The sequence below is a fragment of the Pan paniscus genome, chromosome 10 (genome assembly GCF_029289425.2).
Source record: "Pan paniscus chromosome 10, NHGRI_mPanPan1-v2.0_pri, whole genome shotgun sequence".
NCBI lineage: Eukaryota > Metazoa > Chordata > Mammalia > Primates > Hominidae > Pan > Pan paniscus.
In genome coordinates this window covers 125,284,694-125,308,917 of record NC_073259.2, presented here as the reverse complement: position 1 = coordinate 125,308,917, position 24,224 = coordinate 125,284,694, and the positions used below count along the sequence as shown (strand labels likewise).

The window sequence follows — 24,224 nt, the reverse complement described above, 5'->3', positions numbered from 1 at the left end:
TGCTAGCAGCGTTGCTTTCTGGTGAGGTCTCTCTTTCTGGCTTGCAGATAGCCACCTTCTTGCTATGTCCAGAGAGAGAGAGAGAAAGGAAAGAGGGAGACAGAGAGGGAGCTAGAGAGAGAGGAGAGAGAGAGAGAGCACTCTGGTGTCTCTTCCTTTTCTTTTTCTTTTCTTTTTTTTTTTTTTTTTTTTTAGACGGAGTCTCGCTCTGTCACCCAGGCTGGAGTGCAGTGGTGCTATCTTGGCTCACTGCAAGCTCCGCCTCCCGGGTTCACACCATTCTCCTGCCTCAGCCTCCAAAGTAGCTGGGACTACAGGCGCCTGCCACCATGCCCCGCTAATTTTTTGTACTTTTAGTAGAGACGGGGTTTCACCGTGTTAGCCAGGCTCTTCCTCTTCTTATAAGGACACTAATCCTATCAGATCAGGGCTTTACCGTTATAACCTCATTTAACCTTAATTACCCCTTAAAGGCCCTATCTCAAAATACAATTTTGAGGAGATTAGAGTTTTAGTGTACGAAATTTGGGGGGACACAGTTTAGCCCATTACACCAGACACTCCCCACATTCCCCACAGTCCCTTAGCATGAACATTCTGTCGTCTCCTTGACAGGTTCTCAGTTTTTGGCCTCGGCTCACGAGCATACCCTCACTTTTGTGCCTTCGGACACGCTGTGGACACCCTCCTGGAAGAACTGGGAGGGGAGAGGATCCTGAAGATGAGGGAAGGGGATGAGCTCTGTGGGCAGGAAGAGGCTTTCAGGACCTGGGCCAAGAAGGTCTTCAAGGTAATCTGGATCTCATGGACCTACAGGAAAAAGTAATGCTCCCCACACCCCCAAAGACAGCACCTAAACCATCAAGAAGAGAATAAACTTGAGAGAACCCTCAGTACCTCTCCCATGTATCCAGCCAAGATACAGCTTTAAACAGCTCAGACAAATTTGGGTGTCCTGAAAACACATATTTTCTACCCAGAATCCAACATTCTACATTATGGGCAAGGAGTTAGTCCATAAAAAAAATTATATAGAGTCTTGGAATGTCAGGGCTGGGAGGAAGCCATCCGTCACTCCCATTTGGTGTACAGGTACACAAAGAAAACAAGAGATGGTCAACCAAACCAAACCTAACATCTTGGTAGTCTACCAATTTTGACAAGCCTACCCCTCTTGTACTAGATCTTCACTAACCAATACGGTAGCCACTAGCCACACATAGCCATTTAAATTTAAACTTAAACTAATTAAAATTCAGTATGATGAATGGGTAAATAAAATGTGGTACATCAATGCAATGGAATATTCTTCATCCGTAAAAAAGAATGAAGTGGTGATACATGCTACAACATGGATGGACCTTGAAAACTTTACACTAAGTGGAAGAAGCCAGTCACAAAAGAATATGTATTGCAGGATTCAATTTATATAAAATGTCCAGAATCAGAAAATCCACAGAGACAGAAGGCAGGTTAGTGGTTGCTAGGGGTTATGGGGATGGGAAATGGAAGTGACTGCTAATAGATAAAAAAGTTTTTCAGTGTTGGGGGGGTGATGAGAATGTTCTGGAAGCAGGTAGTGGGAAGGGTTGCATAACCTTGTGGACGTTCGACATGCCACAGGATTGTGCATATTTAAACAGTGAGTTGTATGTTATATGAATTACATTTATACCTATCTATACAGTACAAAATTAAATAAGGCTGGACATGGTGGTTGATGCTTGTCGTCCCAGCACTTCTGGAGGCTGGGGCAGGAGGATTGCTTGAGTCCAGGAGCTCAAGACCAGCCTGGGCAACATAGTGAGACCTCATCTGCTTAAAAAATAATAATAATTAATTAAATTAAACAGGTTTAAAATCCCATTCCTGACTTCCTTCAGACAGAATAGAGTGACAGACTCTGCATCCCCACCTCACCAGGAAACCACTAAAGTTCCTGGGGAAGCAAAGTAGAATTTCATTAGAACATAATGGATGGAGAGGAGAAAGCCTATGGTGGCTGTGAAGTCCCTGGTGCCATGCATGTCTAACTGATACCTTCTGATGGTCAGGAATGTATTGTAAAAATAGAACATGTGCTAATATCAGGAATGATAAAAGCCATGTTGAGTGGCCCAGGTCAGTTAGCTGAAAATAAAACAAATGAAGTTAATTTGAGAGAGAGATTCCTATCCCTATATTACCAAAAATATACATGTTTTGTTTTGTTTTGTTTTTGAGACAAGAGTCTTGCTCTGTCACCCAGGCTGGAGTGCAGTGACACAATGTCGGCTCACTGCAACCTCCGCCTCCCGGGTTCAAGCAATTCTCCTGCCTCAGCCTCCCAAGTAGCTGGAACTACAGGTGCCTGCCGCCATGCCCAGCTAATTTTTTGTATTTTAGTAGAGATGGGGTTTCACCGTGTTGCCCAGGCTGGTCATGAACTCCTGAGCTCAGTCAGTCTGCCCCCCGGGGCCTCCCAAAGTGCTGGGATTACAGGCGTGGCACACATTTTACATACAACGTTCACTACAGTCACAGCTCTACTGAGATTCCAGAATCCCCAGTTATACCTGAAATTGCACTGGAACTTCCTAGATTGTTAAATAAAATAAATTATAATAAACTGTTATCTTTCTTCAGTATTTAAAAAAAATCCCATTGCTCAGTTGCAGTAAGCACATTTTGTATGCTCAGTAGCCACAGGGGTAGGGGTTACCCTATTAGACAGTGCAGAACCTTTCCATCATGATAAGACATCCTATTGGCCAGAGCTGTTTTAAATTTAAGGCCACCAGGGAATAAATGAACCATGCATGGCCTTCTGTCTGCATATGAGGATGATTAAACTGGCCATTCTGGGGTGGGAGGTGGTAATGAATGTAGACTGTGCCAGTTTTACCCACTCCATGCTAGCCTTGGAATACATTCTCCTCAGCAACCCCAGGGGAAAGGGTACTATGCAACCTTCTGTCATTCAATTGGCGCTTTTCATCCTGAAAGCAAATGCAGGTAGAGAGCAAATGGGGAAGCTGAGGCCCCTGGGCTATAAAGATTTCCAGGTGGGGAGGCGCTGTTCATCAGCCTGTTCCTGCATTTCCTCCCAGACAAAGAGAGATGAGATAACGGCTTTTTATACCCATTGAGATAATTCTGTTGCTTGATTTCCCTCAGCCAACCTTGACTGAGCAACCAGGAAGCAAGGCCTGTTAAAAGCCACTGTACCCTTTAGCTGTCAACCTCCTGTCCTCCCATCCCACCCCCAGCTCTCGAAACCACAAATCTACTTCCTGTCTCTGTAGATTTCCCTGTGCTGGACATTTCGCATGAATGGAATCATATAATATGTGGTCTTTTGTGACTGACTTCTTTCACTTAGTGTAATGTTTTCAAGGTTCATCCGTGTCATAGCATGTATCAGAACTTCATCCTTTTCTATAGCCAAATAATATTCCATTGTATGGATGTGTCAAATCTTGTTAATCCATTCATCCACTGATGAACATTTGGATTGTTTTGAAGTCCACATGAGGTCAAACAATGGTAAAAACTACTCTTAAAAGTTATCATTATTTTGAATTATCTGTGGTTTTATCTTAAAAAGTAAATCAGGACATTGGCTGGGCATGGTGACTCATGCCTGCAATCCCAGCACTTTGGGAGGCTGAGGCGGGCAAATTGCTTGAGGCCAGGAGCTCGAAACCAGCCTGGCCAACATGGCGAAACCCTGTCTCTACTAAAAATTAGCTGGGCATGGTGCACATGCCTGTAATCCCAGCTACCTGGGAGGCTGAGGCATGAGAATAACTTGAACCTGGGGAGGAAGTCGAGGCTGCAGTGAGCCAAGATCACACCACTGCACTCCAGCCTGGGTGACAGAGTGAGATTCTGTCTTAAATAAATAAATAAATAAGGACAGCAATTCTTAGAATTGTTAAAGTCAAAGAACAAGTGAGCTTGACCAAAAAAAAAAGAAAAATGTATTTACAGTCATCCAGACATTCAATATGCTCTGCCTTTATGTAATTCTTAAATATTTAGAGGAAGATGGATTGGGAAATTCCAAGATGTTTACTTTCTTCTTTAATGTTAAACCTCTACACACATCAGTTTTAGGAATAAATGACGCAATAGAATTATATCTTAAGTACAGGTTAGGTCCTAAAGTCAATGTCAAATCCGACGTGTCCAGCACATCGCAGACACTCAAAATATATAGGATGGATGGATGGATAGATGAATGGATGGATGCATGCCTGCATGGAAAGATAGATGGATAGGTGGGTGGGTGGGTAGATGAATGGAAGGATGGATGCATGGAAAGATGGATGAGTGGGTGGGTAGATGGAGGGAAGGATGGGTGCATGGAAAGATGGATGGGTGGGTGGGTGGATGGATGGGTGGATGGGTGGATGGATGGCTGGATGGAAAGATGGATACGTGGATGGGAGGGTGGAAGGGTAGAAGAATGGAAGAGTAGATGAGTGGATGGGTGAATGGATGGAAGGAAGACAACGAAAGGGTAGAGGGAAGAAAGGAAGGGAAGGAAGAAGGGAAGGAGGGAAGGGTTACCGGATGGATGGATGGATGGATGGATGGATGGATGGTTGGATAGATGGATGGATGGGTGAATGAAGAGATATGTGCCATGACTTGGAGCTGTTGGAGAGGAGATCCGCTTGGCTGAAAGAGGTCACTGAAAGCCTTGTGTACACCACAGGCAGCCTGTGATGTCTTCTGTGTGGGAGATGATGTCAACATTGAAAAGGCCAACAATTCCCTCATCAGCAATGATCGCAGCTGGAAGAGAAACAAGTTCCGCCTCACCTTTGTGGCCGAAGCTCCAGAACTCACACAAGGTACCTCCCACCACCCTTCCAGGGAGGTATTCGTGACAATGGGGGAAAGGCAGGTGATCTCACCTCCAGAAGGTGCTTAGAGAAGATGGGCTTCATTGCTTTGATCTCCCTTTAGTGCAGTCCTACCAAAATGAATACTTTGCTGCTCTCCCACACTCAGTAAAACAAGTGCTGGTAAATGTTTCCCTCTCTCTCTCTAGTAATGTACTGTGTTCTTCCAAACCATCCTCTTCTCAACTTAACTCAACTATATTTTCTTTTTGTTCTGCACTACCCACAACCCCCCCACCCATCCCAACCAATGCCTGCCTCATCTCCTCTCTTCTGTCTCTCATTCTACTCCAGAGAGCAGTGGAAGTGTCAGTAGAGGGTGAATACAATGCTGCAGAGTGTTTGTTTGTATTAATATTCTGAGACAAGATCTCATTATGTTTCCCAGGCTGGTCTTGAACCCCTGGCCTCAAGTGATCCTCCCACCTCAGCCTCCTAAGTAGTTGGGATTATGGGCGTGAGCCACGTTGCCCCACCTGGGGAGTTTTTAATGGAACATTCAACCCCTTCTCAGGAAGACTGTTGTTTTTCTCCCCACAGGTCTATCCAATGTCCACAAAAAGCGAGTCTCAGCTGCCCGGCTCCTTAGCCGTCAAAACCTCCAGAGCCCTAAATCCAGGTAGGAACATCTTGGTTCACTGGGTTACCTACGTCTTCTCCCAAATGCCACCCATGATGAAGGACAAGCCCTGTGGACTCCAAGGACTGGCTGTTCTCCAATCATTGCAAAGTGCCATAGAGACCCCCTTGCTGCTTTATAGTGTCTGGGGTTCCTGCTTTCCTTTTGCCTAGCTCCAACCTGAAGGAGTGGGAAAAGGAGATGGCACTGGTCTCATGAAAAGAGGAAAGAAAAAGGTTTTCTGAGTGATTGTTAACAATAGACCACACCCCTGTAGATTCGCCACATGTTCGTTGTACCACAGCATCTTAGCTGGAAATCACTTAGTCCGAGTATTTCCTATTATGGATAATTTTTTTAATGGAGTGCTAACAAGTGGCTACCCACACTCTGCTTAAATTTCTTTGGGTTGATGGGAGGTTCATTACCTCACAAAGCAGCCCACTCTGTGTTTTGAAGTCCTAAGTGTTAGAAATTAGCTTAATATCCAATATAACCAATATCTTTTTATCTAATGTAACCAAAGCATGTCTTCCTAGTACTTTATTTTAAACCCAGTTTTACTCTCTGTGACACCTAAAATAAGTTTATTTCTTTCCAAATGAAAGACCTGGAAATAGCCAACAACATTGACCAATCTCCTGTGGGGCCTGATTCCTTCAAGTCATTCTTCCTAAGAGATGGTTTCCCAAGCCTCTGGCTTTAGTAAAAGGACACACTCTGTCCTGCTGGAAATGTCACTCTCACCTGGTCACAGTGCAGTGGAGAGCATGTGATCACTGCCAAATGTGCTGAGGTTATTATTGCCATCACCAATTTGAACAGGACGCACTGATGCTGCCTGAGATCGCAGGCGCGGTTCTGATGGCCGTTCTGCTCTTCCATTAAAAGCGGTCGCTGCTGTTCTTAGACATCACGTCTTCTCAAAATGATCACACCAGGTCTGCTCATCTCTCTACTTGTATAAATAATTTTTCTAGCACTAATGAAAGTCTTTGCATAGATCCCTGTTGAATGGAATCTTTTTCACTTTGTAGTTACAGCAGAAGATCTTTTCAAGTCTTGATTCTTTGCACAGCATAGTTCACTGTGCTGTGCTTGGTTCACCGGGTTACCCACCTCTGCTCCCAGGTGCCACCCACAGTAAAGGACAAGCTCTTGTTGATTCCAAGGACTGGCTGTTTTCCAATCATTGCAAAGTGCCATAGAGACCCCCTTGCTGCTCTGGGAACAGAGGTGGGTAACCCGATGAACCAAGCATATTGCAGTGAGCTATGCTGCGCAAAGAATCAAGACTTGAAAAGATCTTCTGCTGTAACTACAAAGTGAAAAACATTCCATTCAATGGGAACCAATGCAAAGACCTTCATTAGTGCTAGAAAAATTACTTGGCCAGGCACGGTGGCTCACACCTGTAACCCCAGCACTTTGGGAGGCCAAGGCGGGTGGATCACGAGGTGAGGAGTTCGAGACCAGCCTGACCAACATGGTGAAACCCCGTCTGTACTAAAAATACAAAAATTAGCCAGGCGTGGTTGTGGGGGCCTATAATCCCAGCTACTCAGGAGGCTGAGGCAGGCGAAACGCTGGAACCCAGGAGGCGGAGGCTGCAGTGAGCCAAGATTGCACCACTGTAATCCAGCCTGGGCGACAGTGAGACTCTGTCTCAAAAAAAAGAAAAAAGAAAAAGAAAAATTACTTATACAAGGAGAGAGATGGATGGACAGAGCCGGTTTGATCAATTTGAGATGTGATGTCTAAGAGTAGGCTCTTGAGTTGAGCAGTCCTGGGTTCTAATCCCAGCTCTGCCACACACTAGCTGTGCGGCCTTGGCCAAGTCATTTAGGTGGTCTGAGTCCCTGTCTCCTTACCTACAGAATGGGAATGATAGCTCTGAAGATTGCTAATGTTTTTCTAGAGCTTTCTGTGTTCCAAGCACTGTGCTGAGTCCTCTGTCCAGGATCTTTTATAATTCTAACCAGCCTGGGAAGTAGGCACTCTTATCATACACATTTTAAATAGGAACAATGACAGCTAGAAAATACAAGTGACTTTCTCAAGGTCACACCGACCCGGTTATCTGACGCCAAAGTCAGTGTGCCAAATGGCTACACAGATGGCCTCATCAGCATTGCAAGGCTGCTGAGTATTAAAAATAAGCTACATAAAGCAACTAGCATATCATAGAGTCCCATCCGTATTCCTTATCCATCCCTGCTTCATGTCACCTGCAAATTTAGTGTGTGTGCTTTCTATGTAATCCTCCAAACCTTTGATAAAAGTGATCAACACAGCAGAGCCCCAGGGCTCTCATATTCTCTCTTAGATTCTCAAACATTAAAGAAATGGAGTGGGAAATTAATCTCTGAATAATTAGTTAAGTGCAATTCAGAGCATAATGGTCCCTGATACAGAGAGGGGCTCCATATTTGAAATATATTTCTCACTACTTATTTTGGTCCTATGGGAAGGGATGATTTAAGTAGCATTGTATGAGAAGGCCTAATAATCTACTGGAAATTTCTTTCAGCAACAAACTATGAAAGACCAGCTTACAGAATTTACTCCAAAAGCCATAGTACATAAGTAGTAAGGAAACTTACAAATGTTTTGATACTAAGTGGAACCAAAAGTACCAAAATCAGCCCCCACCCCCACCAATCCAGAGGAGGCACCTGACTCTAAGCTACGAGTCTAAAAGTGACTAGCAAGAGAATATTCCAAACAAGGTTAGAACTGGAGTGTAGAATTAAAATCAGTTATGAATTAGCACAAAAAGGACCCAGTCACACCTCCGTGTTTATCTCTTAAAAAGTATGTTCTGTATTTTCAAGCTTAAAGTGCTTTAAAAGCACTACCTATTTTCAAGCTTAATACCATTTCCAGCTTCATAAGGCTTATAAAAAAAAAAAAAAGAAGAAGGAAAAGGATAATTGAGTGGAAAAGCATGACTCTCCTGTTTTTCTCCCGCCTGAGGCTGAAGTTGGGCTGTCTGGCCCAAAAGGCCACAACCAAGATATCACTAATCCCCCTGTGAGAGACCATTAATTGCAGACAAAGTGCTTATGAGGAAGTAGGCAGCCTTTTGAGGGTGATCCTTGAAAATCTAAAGAGAAAAGTGACCGCAGTCACCATCACAGCCTGGAAATAAATTTTCTAATGCACGTACAACAATTAGCAAACGACACAGAAGAGAGAACATAATGGATCGCTAATGTGTGGGGTGTAGACACTAAGTTCTAGAAGTCAGGAGCAAGAGGGGAATGCAGGACTTGAGATGAACCTCTTAAGGGAGGGTGGGCTTTAGAAAGGCAGGAGAGAGGAGGGAGGTCCAGAAAGAAAGAACAGCAGAAGTCAAGGTCAGCACCGGGATGTCTGGGAGAATGGCAGACATTGCAGTGGAGAGTTCTTGATGGGGAGAATGCTTCAGTCTCATCCCCGCTCAAGTAAAATTTCTTCTCTCCAGCCTTCCCCATCTCAACAGAGGACATCAACTTTTGGCTTCAGCCAAAACTTCCAGTGTCATCCTCACTCCTCTCTCTCCCTCGCCTGGGTCATGCAGTCTCTTAGCAGATGCCCTTGGCATTGTCTTTCAACTACATCTCAGACCCACCACTTTGAGCAAAGCCATAGGCATCTCTGGTCTGAGTGACTGGAATAGCCACCCAACTTGTCTCTTGGTTTCTAAGCTTGTCTCTAAAAACATCATTTTCCGAAGAGCAGACGGAAGAATCTTTCCTTTTTTTCTTTCCTTTATTTTATGTATTTATTTATTTGAGGTTAAAAGTGGAAGTTTAATAGGTGAAAGGAAGGGCCGGGTGCAGTGGCTCACAGCTGTAATCCCAGCACTTTGGGAGGCCGAGGCAGGCGGATCATGAGGTCAGGAGTTTGAGACCAGTCTGGCCAGCATGGTGAAACCCTGTCTCTACTAAAAATACAAAAATTAGGTGAGCGTGGTGGTAGGTGCCTGTAATCTCAGCTACTCAGGAAGCTGAGGCAGGAGAATCACTTGAACCTGGGAGGTGGAGGTTGCAGTGAGCCAAAATTGCACCACTGCCCTCCAGCCTGGGCAATAGAGTGAGACTCTGTCTCAAAAAAAGAAAAGAAAAGAAAAGAAACAATAGCTCTCTGCTGCACAGAGGGGTCCTGGAGAAATGGGTTGCCAGATCCACGGTGAAATGCAGGGGTGTTTATAGATGCCTGGTGAGGAGGCAGTGTTTGATTTACATAGGACGCAAAATATTGGTTGGACCAGGCGTCCCATTTGCATAGGGCGCGAAAAACTGGTTAGGACTAGGTGTCCTACTTGTATAGGGTGTGAATTTCTGGCCACCCCCACCCTAATCTTTTACTATGCAAGTGGGTCCTCAGACAGAGGCATCTTTTAAAACCATAAATTGAAGCCTGTCACTCCCCAGCTTCACAGCCCCTGATGGTCTCCTGCTGGACTTCAGGAAACCTCCAAACTCCTTGCCATGACAGGTCATCATGAGGCTCTTGTGATCTGGCCACTACCACCCTCCAAACAAACACTCCAGCCTTCTTTCCCTTCCTTGAACATGCCACCTTTTCTCTGCCTCTGGGCCTTTGCACGTGCTCTTCCCCATCCCTGGAATGCTGTGCCTGCAGGTCTTTGCACGTCTCTGCTTAAGTGTCAAATCGCCAGAGAGGTCTCCCTGACCATCCTGTCTGACATAGCCTGCTCCCCTCAACCCATCGCCACCCACTCATCCACATCACCAACCCCACCTGAGATCCTTTAAGTGACTTCTCAATGAGAATAGGGCACTTTGCTGTCCTTCCCCTCTCTCACCAGTGCCTAGAACAGTGCCTGACACATGATGTACAGGTGTGGAATGAATGAACCTTGTTAACTTGAGCAGTTCACAGGTGACAATATTTACTCTTTTCACTGAAGAATGCACATTTTCTGTTTTTTTTCCATTTAATGCTGGACATTAGCAAATTATTCTTTCATCTGCAAACCTATCATTGAGCCACCGCCAAGCATGTGTGTATATGTGATGCTTCTGGATGTGGCTAGACATAAGTCACACAGAGGGGACACTCGGGGGGAGAAGGGAATAGGGCCCAAATGGCTGCTGCTGTTCCATTGCCTCTTCCCTTTCTCCCTGTACTTCTCATATGGCCCATATGTGTCCCAAGCTTGAAGAAAAAATAAAAATAGGCTAGGCGTGGTGGCTCACACCTGTAATCCCAGCACTTTGGGAGGTTGAGGCGGGTGGATCATCTGAAATCAGGAGTTTGAGACCAGCCTGGCCATCATGGTTAAACCCTGTCTCTGCTAAAAGTACAAAAACTAGCCGGGCATGGTGGCGGGCTACTGTAATCCCAGCTACTCGGGAGGCTGAGGCAGGAGAATCTCTTGAACCCAGGAGGTGGACTGCACTCCAGCCTGGGCAACACAGAGAGACTCCATCTCAAAAATAAAAATAAAAATAATAATGAAATGTTAAAAATTCTCCACTTACAAAGCTCAGCAGAACTGAGATTTAAGACAATTGGTTTCTGAGCCAGTGCTATCGCCCAGAGGGTCGGCTTCCCAGCAAAGCATCAAAGACCAGTCCACCAAGGTGCCCTGGGGCCCCACAGCCATTCTGCCAGGGTTCTCAGCAAGCGGCATGCAGAGTCAGTCCCCTTGGTTAAACTCCCAGCAGGGCCAGAGCCTGGGCCCACCTTGTATTCTAGCCCACCTGCCAGCCACGTTCCCATGCCTGCTCCTTGTCTGCACGGCCACCCTCTGCCTCGTTCAAGAGGACTTTGGGGGAGGTGGCTGTGCTCATGAGCTAGCTCAGCAAGTTTGGGTCCTCTGCATTTCTATTTTGTACAAATCGTGATGATCTGGGAAGAAAGCGGGAATTGATTTGCGGGCCTTTCAAAGGCTTCCTTTGGGTAGACTTAGGAGGCTCCCAAATTAGAAACCCCACAGCGCCCCCTGCTGGCCCCGGCTTCTGCGAGTTCCTTCTTGCAGCTCTCTGGAGGTGTTGTCTTTTTGCTCCCCAGGAACCAAAGACTGGTGTGAGCTCTGAGAAGGCTCAGTCGTGCAAGTTCCCAGACAGGGCAAGATCTGCCCATGGAGGGCCAGTGGGACTCCAGACTCTAATACTGCCATTCACAATTATGGTCGCTAAGTTCCCCACTATGCTAAGGGCGGGGATGCCTTGCTTCAGGAAAATACTTGACACCCTTTCCTCCCCCAAAATAATGTGCCCGCTCAACTCTTTTTAATAATGGTGGCTATTTGTAGCACAAAAGGTTCTCGGTTGAGCCAAAAACTCCTTTAAATAGCGAGTCCCATTGGGCTATTCAAGTGTTGATTTACATACCATAGAGAATATAGAAACTTCATGTTGAATATCAAGCGTCTCTAGCCACTGAAAATTAATTGGCAATGAAGAAAAAGCAGATCTGAAAAAGCAATCGTAGCTCAAAGGGTGCAAAGGATTTGATTTCTCAAAGTGTAATCGATCCTCGAGTTTGCAGGTGTTGGGTGAAATGCAGTATATCTGTACGGAAATACAGATATGGGGTTTGTTTGTTTTTTGGGTTGGGGTGGGAGGATGTAGTCTCGCTCTGTTGCCCAGGCTGGAATGCAGTGGTGCAGTTTCTGCTCATTGCAACCTCCACCTCCTGGGTTCAAGCGATTCTCCCGCCTCAGCCTCCCAAGTAGCTGGGATTACAGGCACATGCCACAATGCCTAGCTAATTTTTGTGTTTTTAGTAGAGACGGGGTTTTGTCATGTTGGCCGGGCTGGTCTCAAACTCCTGACCTCAGGTGATCTGTGTACCTCCACCTCCCAAAGTGCTGGGATTACAGGCGTGAGCCACCGTGCCCAGCCTGTACTGAAACTTTTTAAAGGACCAGAATAATCACATTCTGAGAGTTTATTATTGAAAGCTGTTGGATTAGCACAGGCCTCTTGAACTTGAAACACAAAAATCAATGCAGAAAGGTTATAACCCGGTGGCATCAATGAGTTTCCTTCTGTGTTTTCTTTTTAGATCTCTCAATTTTGTAATATTGATGAATTTATGCATAGGAGGAACCCAAGCTTAAAGCCAAGTCTTTTTCTTTTACCATAACAATACGAGGAACCCTGGTTGCCAAAGGGGGTGGGGCTTGGAATTCCTAGGAGATATAGAATTTCACAGATTGGGGATACCACAGCCTATGGTCCCAGTGAAGTGCTAGACACTGAGAGAACCCCTATTAGTACTGAGAATGGGGTGCTAGAATCCAAAAGAAGGGAGTTAAGAAGGAGAGAATGAGTAGTTATGCCCAATACTGCTTCCAGATCCAGATGAACCCTAGGAACCAGCCACTGGATTTGCAGTGAGGAGTTCACTGGTGACCTTGATAAAAGCCTCAGTGTAGAATGATGGCTGAGCATTGTGGCCCTTACTTGTAATCCTAGCACTTTGGAAGGCCGAGGTGGGAAGATTGCTTCAGCTCACAAGTTTGAGACCAGCCTGGGCCACATAGGGAAATTCCATCTGTACAAAAAATTCCAAAATTACCCAGGCATGACGGTGCCTGCCTAAAGTCCCAGCTACTTGGGAGGCTGAGGTGGGAGGATCATTGAGCTTGGGAGACAGAGGCTGCAGTGAGCCGTGATCGCACCACTGCACTGCAGCCAGGGTGACAGAGCAAAACCCTATCTCACCATAATAATAATAATAATAATAATAATAATAATAGAATGATGGGGGCATAGGCTTGGTTAGCACGGGCCCCAACAAGAATGGAAGGAGGAGAATTGCAGCCAACAAGGACAGACAGAAGAGCAAAAAAAGGAGGAAGTAGCTGCTGGCCCTTGTCCTATGATTCCTCTGCAATTTCCTGCAGTCGGTCAACTATCTTCGTGCGTCTCCACACCAACGGGAACCAGGAGCTGCAGTACCAGCCTGGGGACCACCTGGGTGTCTTCCCTGGCAACCACGAGGACCTCGTGAATGCCCTGATCGAGCGGCTGGAGGACGCGCCCCCTGTCAACCAGATGGTGAAAGTGGAACTGCTGGAGGAGCGGAACACGGCTTTAGGTAACATTCCCGGGGACCCTTCCCTGCTCTAGGGAGCTGCAGAGGCAGTGGGTGTCTGGGGAAGAAGATACCCTTTCTTCCCAATCACCAGTCCAGGCAGGAGAGTGGGTCTCTGTTGCTAACAGCCTATGAGACTAAAGATTTCCCCCTTTCTCATGACTGATCAACCTTGGCCCAACCAGCTGAGCAAATAAATGCACATAGTGCCAGGCCATTGATGGCTCACCATTGAGAGAAGGGGGCTGCTACCTTCCTTCATTGACTAGACACGGACTTTAGCAGTAGCCATTCTTTTCACTTTCCATCCTCACCACTAGCCCTCAGGAAAATCTCTAGTACCCCATTGTCCACCAAGTAAATAACAGCTGAAGTCTGATCCTGCCTCCTCTTAGAATCAAAAGGTACTATAGGAAGCTCGATGGCCAACTAGGGATTGAGCCCACGTTTTTTACCTCATTAGGTCAAGTTCTCACCTGCTTAAGTGTCCATCCTTGACATTCATATTGAAGAACTTTCAAAGGCAAATGGGTCTCAGTGCTTCATCCAGGAGCACAGGTGGGCTCAGGAGTCAGGTACAAGGAACTGCAGTGAGCTTACCTGGCAGACCAATACAGGACTGTCACTTTTACAAAAGAGCTAGGATGTAAAGTCAGGATAGAATGTGAAGTAGCATGTAGTCAAAGCCCTGCTGAAAACCTCTCAGGAAGGCACTACTTTAGAGAGACATACCCTCTTTTTTTTTTTTTTTTTTTTTTTTTTTTTTTTTTTTTTTTTGAGACAGAGTTTTGCTCTTGTTGCCCAGGCTGGAGTGCAGTGGCGCAATCTTGGCTCACCACAACCTCCACCTCCCAGGTTCAAGCGATTCTCCTGCCTTAGCCTCCTGAGTAGCTGGGATTACAGGCGCGTGCCACCACACCCAGCTAATTTTTTGTATTTTTAGTAGAGACAGGGTTTCATCATGTTGGGCAGGCTGGTCTCAAACTCCTGATCTCAGGTAATCCACCCGCCTTGGCCTCCCAAAGTGCTGGGATTACAGGCATGAGCCACCGCACCCGGCTGAGACATACCCTCTCTTAATAAATCCTGACTGAGTGAGGTGGCTGACGCCTGTAATCCCAATACTTTGGGAGGCTGAAGCGGGCAGATTACTTGAGCCCAGGAGTTCGAGACCAGCCTGGGCAACATGGCAAAACTGCATCTCTACAAAAAAATACAAAAATTAGCCAGGCATCAGGCCGGGCATGGTTGCTCACTCCTGTAATCCCAGCACTTTGGGAGGCCGAGGCAGGTGGATCACCTGAGGTCAGGAGTTTGAGAGCAGCCTGGCCAACATGGTGAAATGCCATCTCTACTAAAAATACAAAAAGTTAGCCAGGCATGGTGGCACATGCCTGTAATCCCAGCTACTCAGGAGGCTGAGGCAGGAGAATCGCTTGAACCCAGGAGGCAGAGGTTGCAGTGAGCCAAGATCACACCATTGCACTCCAGCCTGGGCAGCAAAAGCGAAACTCCATCTCAAAAAAAAAAAAAAAAAAAAAAGTAGTGAGGCATGATGGCACACGTCTGTAGTCCCAGCTACTCAGGAGCATGAGATGGGAGGATCACTTGAGCCCGGGAGTTCAAGGCTACAGTGAGTTGTGATCGCACCACTGCACTCGCCTGGGCAACAGAGTGAGACCCTGTCTCAAAAAAATAAATAAATAAAATAAAAATAAAAATAAATCCAACCCAGACAGTACTTCCTCTGTGTTGAAATAGAGCTTTTTATTTGGGATTGAACCCCTGATGGAGAAGAGGCTTATATTTAGGGATGTATTGGATGGAGAGTATATAGAGGGGGTACAATATGGTAGTTAGAACAACGTCTGAAGCCACACTGCCTGACTTCACACTTATGAGCTGTGTGATCTCGGGCAAATTTCTTAACCTCTCTATGCTTCTATTTTTCTCAGCAGGGAGAAGAATAACACTGTCTTGGATTGTTGTGATGATTAAATGAGCTAATATAAAATACTAATAATAGTACTCGGCATATAGAATGTGTTAGTGTTTATAATGACAACACTAACGTCCCATTCAGGGGGTGAGAGGCTGATACCATGCAAAGACACATGGGGCCGAAATAGGCTTATCTCTGTCACACACAGCTGGGGGCTCATTGTATAGAATGCCAGTGGACTATGTCATGCTATTTTAGTATTTTTCTCCTCTCTTCATGTATTTTTCTTAATTTTTGGATTCATTTGCCTAATTTGGGATTTGCTTCTTGCACACATGAAATCCCCTGGATTCTGGGCATGGAAGGTGGAGAGCTAGAAGGTTGCTTGGCTCTGGAGCCACCCTCCTCTCCTGGCCCCATCCTCTGCTCCAGGAGCAGACCTGAAACACCGACTTGGACTCAAGCCCTCCCACACCCACCTGTCACCTGCCTTGTACCTCCACAGGTGTCATCAGTAACTGGACAGATGAGCTCCGCCTCCCGCCCTGCACCATCTTCCAGGCCTTCAAGTACTACCTGGACATCACCACGCCACCAACGCCCCTGCAGCTGCAGCAGTTTGCCTCCCTAGCTACCAGCGAGAAGGAGAAGCAGCGTCTGCTGGTCCTCAGCAAGGTGTGTCCCCAGGCTTCGCACAACCCTAGGGGGCGCATTTCACCTCCTCGTCATTAAAGAGTTGAAAACTGTTATTACCAGGCTTCCAGCAGATGGAAGTCTTGAGCCGAGGGGGCCATTATTTGCTGTAGATTGCCATATTGGCTGGTCCAACGTGGCTGGTCTTCCACCAGTTCTAAGGCCTGGCAGAGCAAGAGTGACTCCCTTGAATCAACAGTTCCCTGGCTACAACAGAAATTGCTATTCTAACTCTTTCTGTCTTCTTCTGGAACCTTGAGCTTCCATTAGTGCCATCTTAGCCCATGCTTAGGAGAAAAAGAAACAGGACCTCACCGTGCCTTGGTTTAAAGATAAGGTTTTTTCTTGTTTTTTGTTTTTTTAATTTTTATTTTTATGGGTACTTGGTTGGTAGGTATATATATTATGGGGTACATGTGATGTTTTGATACAGGCATACAATGTGTAATAATCACATCAGGGCAAATGGGGTATTCATCCCCTCAAGCATTCATCATTTCTTTGTGTTGGGAACATTCCAATTCCACTCTTTTAGTTATTTTTAAATATACAATAAATTGTTGTTGACTACAGTCACCTTGTCTAGATCTAGGAAATACTAGATCTTATTCTTTTTTTTTTTTTTTTTTTTTTTCTGAGACAGAGTCTCACTCTCTAGCCCAGGCTGGAGTGCCGTGGTGCAATCTCGGTTCACTGCAACCTCCATTTCCCCGGGCTCAAAGGATTCTCGTGCCTCAGCCTCCCGAGCAGCTGGAATTACAGGTGCCTTCCACCATGGCCAGCTAATTTTTGTAGTTTTTTCTTTAGTAGAGATGGAGTTTCACCATCAAACCCCGATCTCAGGTGATCCACCCACCTCGGCCTCCCAAAAGTGCTGGGATTACAGGCATGAGCCACTGCACCCGGCCTAGATCTTATTCATTCTATGTGACTGTATTTTTGTACCCATGAACCATCTCCACTTTCCCCCACTCCTCCCCACTACCCTTCCCTGCATCTGGTAGCCCTCCTTCTACTCTCCATCTTCATGACTTTATTTGCTTCTAGTTTTTAGCTCCCACAAATGAATGAGAACGTGCAAAATTTGTCTTACTGTGCCTGGCTTCCTTCACTTAACATGATGTCCTCCAGTTCCATCCATGTGGCTGCAAATGATGAGCTTTTGCCAATGCAGAGGAGCTGCAGGGGGGACTATTAGAGATCAGAGGTCTCTGATTGTAAAATGAACCAAACGTAGCCTCTACCACCTTGCTTAGAAACCCTGGGATCACCTGCCCCAGCCCACTGCAAAGCCTTGCTCAATAAAAATTCTACCCAGGAGAACCACCCACGCTGCTCCCAATGGGGGCTCCTTCCCAGTGAGCAAGCCCCCAGCACAGGATGGCTTAGCTTTCTTCTGCCGTCCAGGAGAGGGGATTGAATGGTGGGCAGCAAGGAAGAGGCTAATTAGCGAGTGCATAGTATTTAGAAATATGAAAATAAATAGCAGAAGGAACACTTAAAGGGCTGTAAGTAGTTACCTCCGAGGAGTTGGAAGCAGATGGCAGAGGTAGAACAGGAGACCATTATTTTTAATCATAAGCTTTACAAAGTTATTTAACTTTTTAGACTATCTGCAAGTATAATTTTGATTTAAAACTTTTAATTAATGGGGGAGGGTGGCTAATAGGAAGAAGGATCATAGATTGTACTGTTGGTACCTTATTAGATTGCACTGTTTTTATCTTATTTAAAGCAGAATTTGGGCACAGTGGCTCATGCCTGTAATCCCAGCACTCTGGGAGGCAGAGATGGGAAGATTGCTTGAGGCCAGGAGTTTGGAACCAACCCGGGCAACAGAGACCCCATCTCTACAAAAAAATTAAATTAGCTGGGCGTCATGGCACATGCCTGTAGTCCCAGCTCCTCAGGAGGCTAAGGTGGGAGGATCACTTGAGCCCAGGAGTTCGAGGCTGTGGTGAATCACGATCTTGCAACTGTACTCCAGCCTGGATGAAAGAGCAAGACCCCATCTCTATAAGTAAATAAATAAATAAAGCAAGACCCCATCTCTATAAATAAATAGGCCGGGCACAGTGGCTCACGCCTGTGATCCCAGCACTTTGGGAGGCCAAGGCAGGCGGATCACCTGAGGTCAGGCGTTCAGGCCCAGCCTAGCCAACATGGTGAAACCCCGTCTCTACTAAAAATGCAAAAATTAGCTTGGTGTGGTGGTGGGCACCTGTAATTCCAGCTACTCGGGAGGCTGAGGTAGGAGAATTGCTTGAACCCAGGAGACGGAGGTTGCAGTGAGCTGAGATCATGCCACTGCACTCCAGCCTGGGTGACAGAGCGAGAATCTGTCTCTAGATAGATGATAGATAGATAGATAGATAGATAGATAGATAGATAGATAGATAGATAGATAGAAGAATTTGATATAACCCATATGTATTAGTTCATTTCTTCCAAAAAGTGCAGACTTCAAGACAGGATTAAATGAGAAAGGATTTTTATTAGGTGAAACACCTGTGTGACAGAAAATGGAAAGGGATCGGATAAGGCTGGGAGAACCATCAGACCTCAAAACAAATCTAACCCCAACCAAAGGAAAAGGAAGAAAGGTTGGATGGGAACGTTCTAGATAGCAGTGCAGTTTAAGGAAGGCCCAGCAAGGTCCTTGAGTAGCCCTGGAGACTCCTGTGCTTGGTCATTGGCAGGGAGCAGCCTGTGGGAAGCCAGGCCTGGCACCAACAGGGTGACGGATGTCAGTTTCAGGTGATGTCAGTATCAAAGAGTTGAGAGGCCAGGGCTCTTGGTCCATGTTGCTCCTGCAACTGCAGGCCAGTCAGGCTGGAGGTCTGAGAAGCACAATGTCAAGGATGCCATCGCCTATTAATAGGGCCAGAACAGGCCGGTCGCAGTGGCTCATGCCTATAATCCCAGCACTTTGGGAGGCCGAGGTGGGTGGATCACGAAGTCAGGAGATTGAGACCATCCTGGCTAACACGGTGAAACCCTGTCTCTACTAAAAATACAAACAATTAGCCGGGCGTGGTGGCAGGCACCGGTAGTCCCAGCTACTCGGAAGGCTGAGGCAGGAGAATGCGTGAACCCCGGGAGGCGGAGCTTACAGTGAGCCAAGATCGTGCCGTTGCACTCCAGCCTGGGCAGCAGAGTGAGACTCCATCTCAAAAAAAATAAATTTAAAAAAATTTTAAAAATAGATAAATAAATAAGGCCAGGACAGTCTTTAGGAACATGGTGAAAATCTTTGTTACACAGTGCACTCGCACCCTGGTCTCAGAAACTGAGCCTTCTGTTCCAGCAATCAGAGACTGCCTAGGGCGTCTTCTGAGATTAAGGAAAAATAACTCCAGAGCTCCAGAGAGTTCCTCTGTTGCCTGGTTACAGCTGGGCTTTGCTGTCAACACGTCCCCAAACATGGTCCTCCACACACCCCAACCTGATTTTCTGGGGCTGTCACTCACCATCATGAACATGACCCAAGCTCTCCAAAGATGCATCTCCAGACTCTGCAACCAACAAATCACAGGTCTCCACTGAATGCCTGCCACTCCCTGCATGAGTCATGACTCCCTTCCATAGTGTGTCTCTCTTGACTTCAGGAGTGTGTAGTGACTAGGAACACAGATTCTGAGGACACACTGTCTAGAGCAAGGATCAGTTTCACCCAGCATCACCACCTAGTAGCCATGGGACCTCTATGACCCTCAGTTTCCTCATCTATAAAATGGGGAAACAGTAATACCTATTTCATAAGGTCCTCATGAGAATCAAAACTTAGCACAGAATAATTGCTATTCAAGTGTTAACTATTATTGCTCGCTTTTTCTTTTCTTTCTTTCTTTCTGTCTTTCTTGCTTTTTTCTTCTCTCTCTTTTTCTTTCTTTCCTTCTCCTTCCTTCCTTCTTTCTTCCTTTCTTTCTCTCTCTCTCTCTTTCTTTCTGTCTGTCAACAGGGTCTCACTCTGTCACCCAGGCTGGAGTGCAGTGGCATGATCATAGCTCACCACAGCCTCAAGCACCTGAACTCAAGCAGTCCTCCCACCTCAGCCTCCCAAGAAACTGGGGTACTGCAGACATCCACCACCACATCCAGCTAATTTTTCTTAATTTTTTGTAGAGACAGGGTCTTACTATGTTTCCCAGGCTGGCCTTGAACTCCTAGCCTCAAGTGATCCTCTCTCCTCGGCTCCCCCAAAGCACTGCAATTACAAGCATGAGCCACTGCACCTGCCAACTGTTACTTTTATTTTGCCTTCTTCCTGGACCCCCTCAGGTCCTCATGGGAAGTATGTGGCAGCTGGGTTCAAGCTTGTCTCTGTCCATCTCCTTGGCACAGGGTTTGCAGGAGTACGAGGAATGGAAATGGGGCAAGAACCCCACCATCGTGGAGGTGCTGGAGGAATTCCCATCTATCCAGATGCCGGCCACCCTGCTCCTGACCCAGCTGTCCCTGCTGCAGCCCCGCTACTATTCCATCAGCTCCTCCCCAGACATGTACCCTGATGAAGTGCACCTCACTGTGGCCATCGTTTCCTACCGCACTCGAGGTGGGCGGAGGCACTGGGAGAGCCTCCTCGGCTGCATTTTCCCTCAAGGGGCCTCTGGAGGGTTCCCTAAACCACCGTCTGCAGGCTAAGTCCCAAATCCCTGGGAAGAAACTCATCCCCAAGACCAGAAAGCTGGGGGAAGAAGCAGCAGGTGAACTGTCCCCTGGTGCAGAGCCAAGCCTGAGCAGAATTAGGAAAGAGGCAAGATGTGTATTTACAATGGCGCCCCCTAATATCCCCAAAGCACCAACTAGAACAAGCCACCACTACTCACTCCCTGGGAGAGCGCTCTGCTGTATCATGCCCAGCTGGTTGTAAGTCAGATAACCCAAGCTCTGCCCTGTATTTTTCCTCCTAGATAAAGCAATTAAAATGCACAGTGCCCGTCCCAGGAGCCCAGCAAGCCACCAAAAGCACCCTTCAATAGGGAAGGATTCGAATCCGACCCACCCCTACCCAATAGAACCCTGGGTGGTTGCACAGGCACAAAGTCACCCCAGCTATACCATTTCCTCTTGCCCTTCAGAGGAAGGGATCCTGGGGAGGAATTCCAAAGGATAAACTTGGCACTGGGCCTGTGGGTATTTTGCATTGGAGGGAGGAGGGGAGGCTGTGCTCGGGAGCAGTGGGTGGCCCTGACTGCCTTGGTTATTCTACTAGATGGAGAAGGACCAATTCACCACGGCGTATGCTCCTCCTGGCTCAACCGGATACAGGCTGACGAACTGGTCCCCTGTTTCGTGAGAGGGTGAGTAATAAGTGGAGAAAAATGAGCAATCATCTCAAATCTGCATATTGACGTCACAAGTTGGGGTAGGTGGACCAGTCTGAAGGGTTCTAGAGAGATGGCTGGGTGACACAGGATGGAGACCAATGTCCTGCGTCTCTCTTAGTTGTTAAGGAAACAAGATCAGAGCAGCACAGCAAGCTAGGCAAGTCCTCTGGTCAATGTCAAGTCAATGCAACACACATTTCATTTGGGCGTGTACTGGGCTAGGTGCTGGAGCTATCAGGGAAAACCATGCAAATACAGTCTCCACCTTCATGGACCGTATGGGCTAGTGGAAATTCTAGCCAAATTCTACTGCTCGCTCCCAATCAGTCCCAGTTTCCTAGAGATGGAAAAAATCCAATCACCCCCATTCATTGGAGCTTTTCCTCCCAAATTCAGCTGTAAAGGCTATAGCTGATCTTAGACCAGTTATAGTTAACCTGTTTTGTCGATCAATATCTTCTCTACCTGAACAGTGACTTTGGCCAATCATTTTTCTCAACCATTGAGGTTAGAATGTTCACGATATGATCCACATGCCATTGATAATGATCCAAATCTCATTGGCATCAGAGTCCTCTGGGGTGTTTCAAACATAGAGTCCTGAGCCCAGATGTACCGTATGACCCAGGAATCTGCACCTTGAACATCCCCAGGTGATTCTTTTACACACTGAAGTCTGTGACTCCTTGATTTAAAGATTTCACGGTTGGTTAAACCAGTGGCTCTGGGCTGGGCGCAGTGGCTCACGCCTGTAATCCCAACACTTTTGGAGGCCAAGGCAGGCAGATCACTTGAGGTCAGGAGTTCAAGACCAGCCTGGCCAACATGGCGAAACCCCATCTCTACTAAAATACAAAAAAAAAGTAGCCGAGGGTGGTGGCGGGTGCCTGTAATCCCAGCTACTTGGGAGGCCGAGACACGAGAATTGCTTGAACCTGGGAAGTGGAGTGCAGTGAGCCAAGATCACACTACTGCACTCCAGCCTGGGTGACAGAGTGAGACTTCGTCTCAAAAAAAAAGAAAGAAAAAAAAATGGTGGCTCTCAAACCAGGGTGATTTTTGCAGCACCCCACCCCATCCCTGCCACCCAGGGATATTTGACAATGTCTGGAGACATTATGAGTTGTCACAACTCACATGTACTCCTGGCATCTAGTGGGTGGAAGCCGGGGATGTTGCTCAATACCCTACCATGCATAGGACAGTGCCACGACAAAGGAGTGTTCACCCCAAGTGACCAGGGTGCCAGCGTAGAGATACCCTGGGTTGAATTTGCTGAGCTCAGCAGTGAGAAGAATTGGGGAATGGAGAAATAGCCAGAACTTGAGGACCCCCCATTTTTGGAATTCCCCTAATCGATGAGACTCCCACCCTGGAAAGGGGCACCTGGCCCCGGCTGAAGAGCCTTAAGTCTCATTGTATGTCTACCGAAGATGGCCACCTGGTCTACCTAAGATTCAATTGTTCTTGATTGGATTTGAGCTCTGCAAGACTTCTGACCCCCTCTTCCTTGCCCAGAGCACCCAGCTTCCACCTGCCCCGGAACCCCCAAGTCCCCTGCATCCTCGTTGGACCAGGCACCGGCATTGCCCCTTTCCGAAGCTTCTGGCAACAGCGGCAATTTGATATCCAACACAAAGGTGGGTTACAGTCCAGTGGCCACTTGGTTCCCACCCCCGGACCTGGGGAGGTCCAGCTGTGTCTCAGCAGCCCTAGAGAACAGTGAAGGTGTCTCTCCACGGCGTCACTGCCTCAGAAAAGCTGGGGCGTGTAGCACCAGCCTGACGTACAGGTGAAGTTCATGGTGTAATCCAAACAGCCTGTCCCAGGGGCCTGAAATTCCAGGCCCAGAGGACATTTCTTTGACTGTTAAGATGTGATCTCTTCAAAAAAAAATCCAGTAGCCTGGAAAAGATAGGCATTAGTCCTTATCAAATGGCTATGCTTATGTAATTATTTCAAAGACTGTTATTCAAGAGCAAGTGCTATGTGAAAGACACAGCAGATCAGCTTTGGGAGGAGAGAGAGAGAAAGAAACCCAAATTGTGGCATGCGTTAAACAAGGATTTATTGGCCGGGCGTGGTGGCTCACGCCTATAATCCCAGCACTTTGGGAGGCTGGCGGATCACGAGGTCAGGAGATCGAGACCATCCTGGCTAGCACGGTGAAACCCTGTCTTTACTAAAAAATACAAAATTTAGCCCGGCGTGGTGGCGGGCACATGTAGTCCCAGCTGCTTGGGAGGCTGTGGTGAGAGAATGGCGTGAACCCGGGAGGCGGAGCTTGCAGTGAGCCGAGATCGTGCCACCGCACTCCAGCCTGGGTGACAGAGTGAGACTCCGTCTGAGAAAAAAAATAAAATAAAATAAAATAAAACAAGGATTTATTGAGCACCTAATGAGTGCCAAACACTATTGGAGGCGTTGGGGCATAGCAGTGAACAAGACAGAAAAGCAACTAAAATAGAAATGAAAACCTTTCCATTGATTCGAGGGATGATTACAAAAACAAATCAATCAGTCAGTAAAAACTTGCCCCCATGAAACTGTCATTCTAGCGGAATAGCTAACATTTATAAAGTACTTGCCAGGTATCAGGCAGAGTTGTAATGTTTCACATTCATTTCTCACAACAGTCCTGTTACTTCCATTTTGCAAATAGGGAAGCAGAGGCTTAGAAAGTTGAGTAC

General features: G+C 46.7%; 1 protein-coding gene and 1 pseudogene across 3 annotated transcripts in view; both read left to right on the top strand.

The window, feature by feature from the left end:
- The window catches only part of NOS1 (nitric oxide synthase 1), a 154,423-nt gene that overhangs the window by 114,360 nt on the left and 15,839 nt on the right, over positions 1–24,224 (top strand). For all 3 annotated transcript variants that reach the window (XM_034934607.4, XM_034934608.3, XM_063593705.1), the window contains 8 exons: positions 616–790; positions 4,703–4,841; positions 5,433–5,511; positions 13,379–13,572; positions 16,017–16,186; positions 20,549–20,759; positions 21,420–21,507; positions 23,053–23,174. In XM_034934607.4, coding sequence (XP_034790498.2) covers positions 616–790; positions 4,703–4,841; positions 5,433–5,511; positions 13,379–13,572; positions 16,017–16,186; positions 20,549–20,759; positions 21,420–21,507; positions 23,053–23,174 — 1,178 coding nt within the window. The remainder of the gene's footprint in view (positions 1–615; positions 791–4,702; positions 4,842–5,432; positions 5,512–13,378; positions 13,573–16,016; positions 16,187–20,548; positions 20,760–21,419; positions 21,508–23,052; positions 23,175–24,224) is intronic.
- Positions 1,974–3,108, top strand: LOC106635398 (elongin-C-like; annotated as a pseudogene).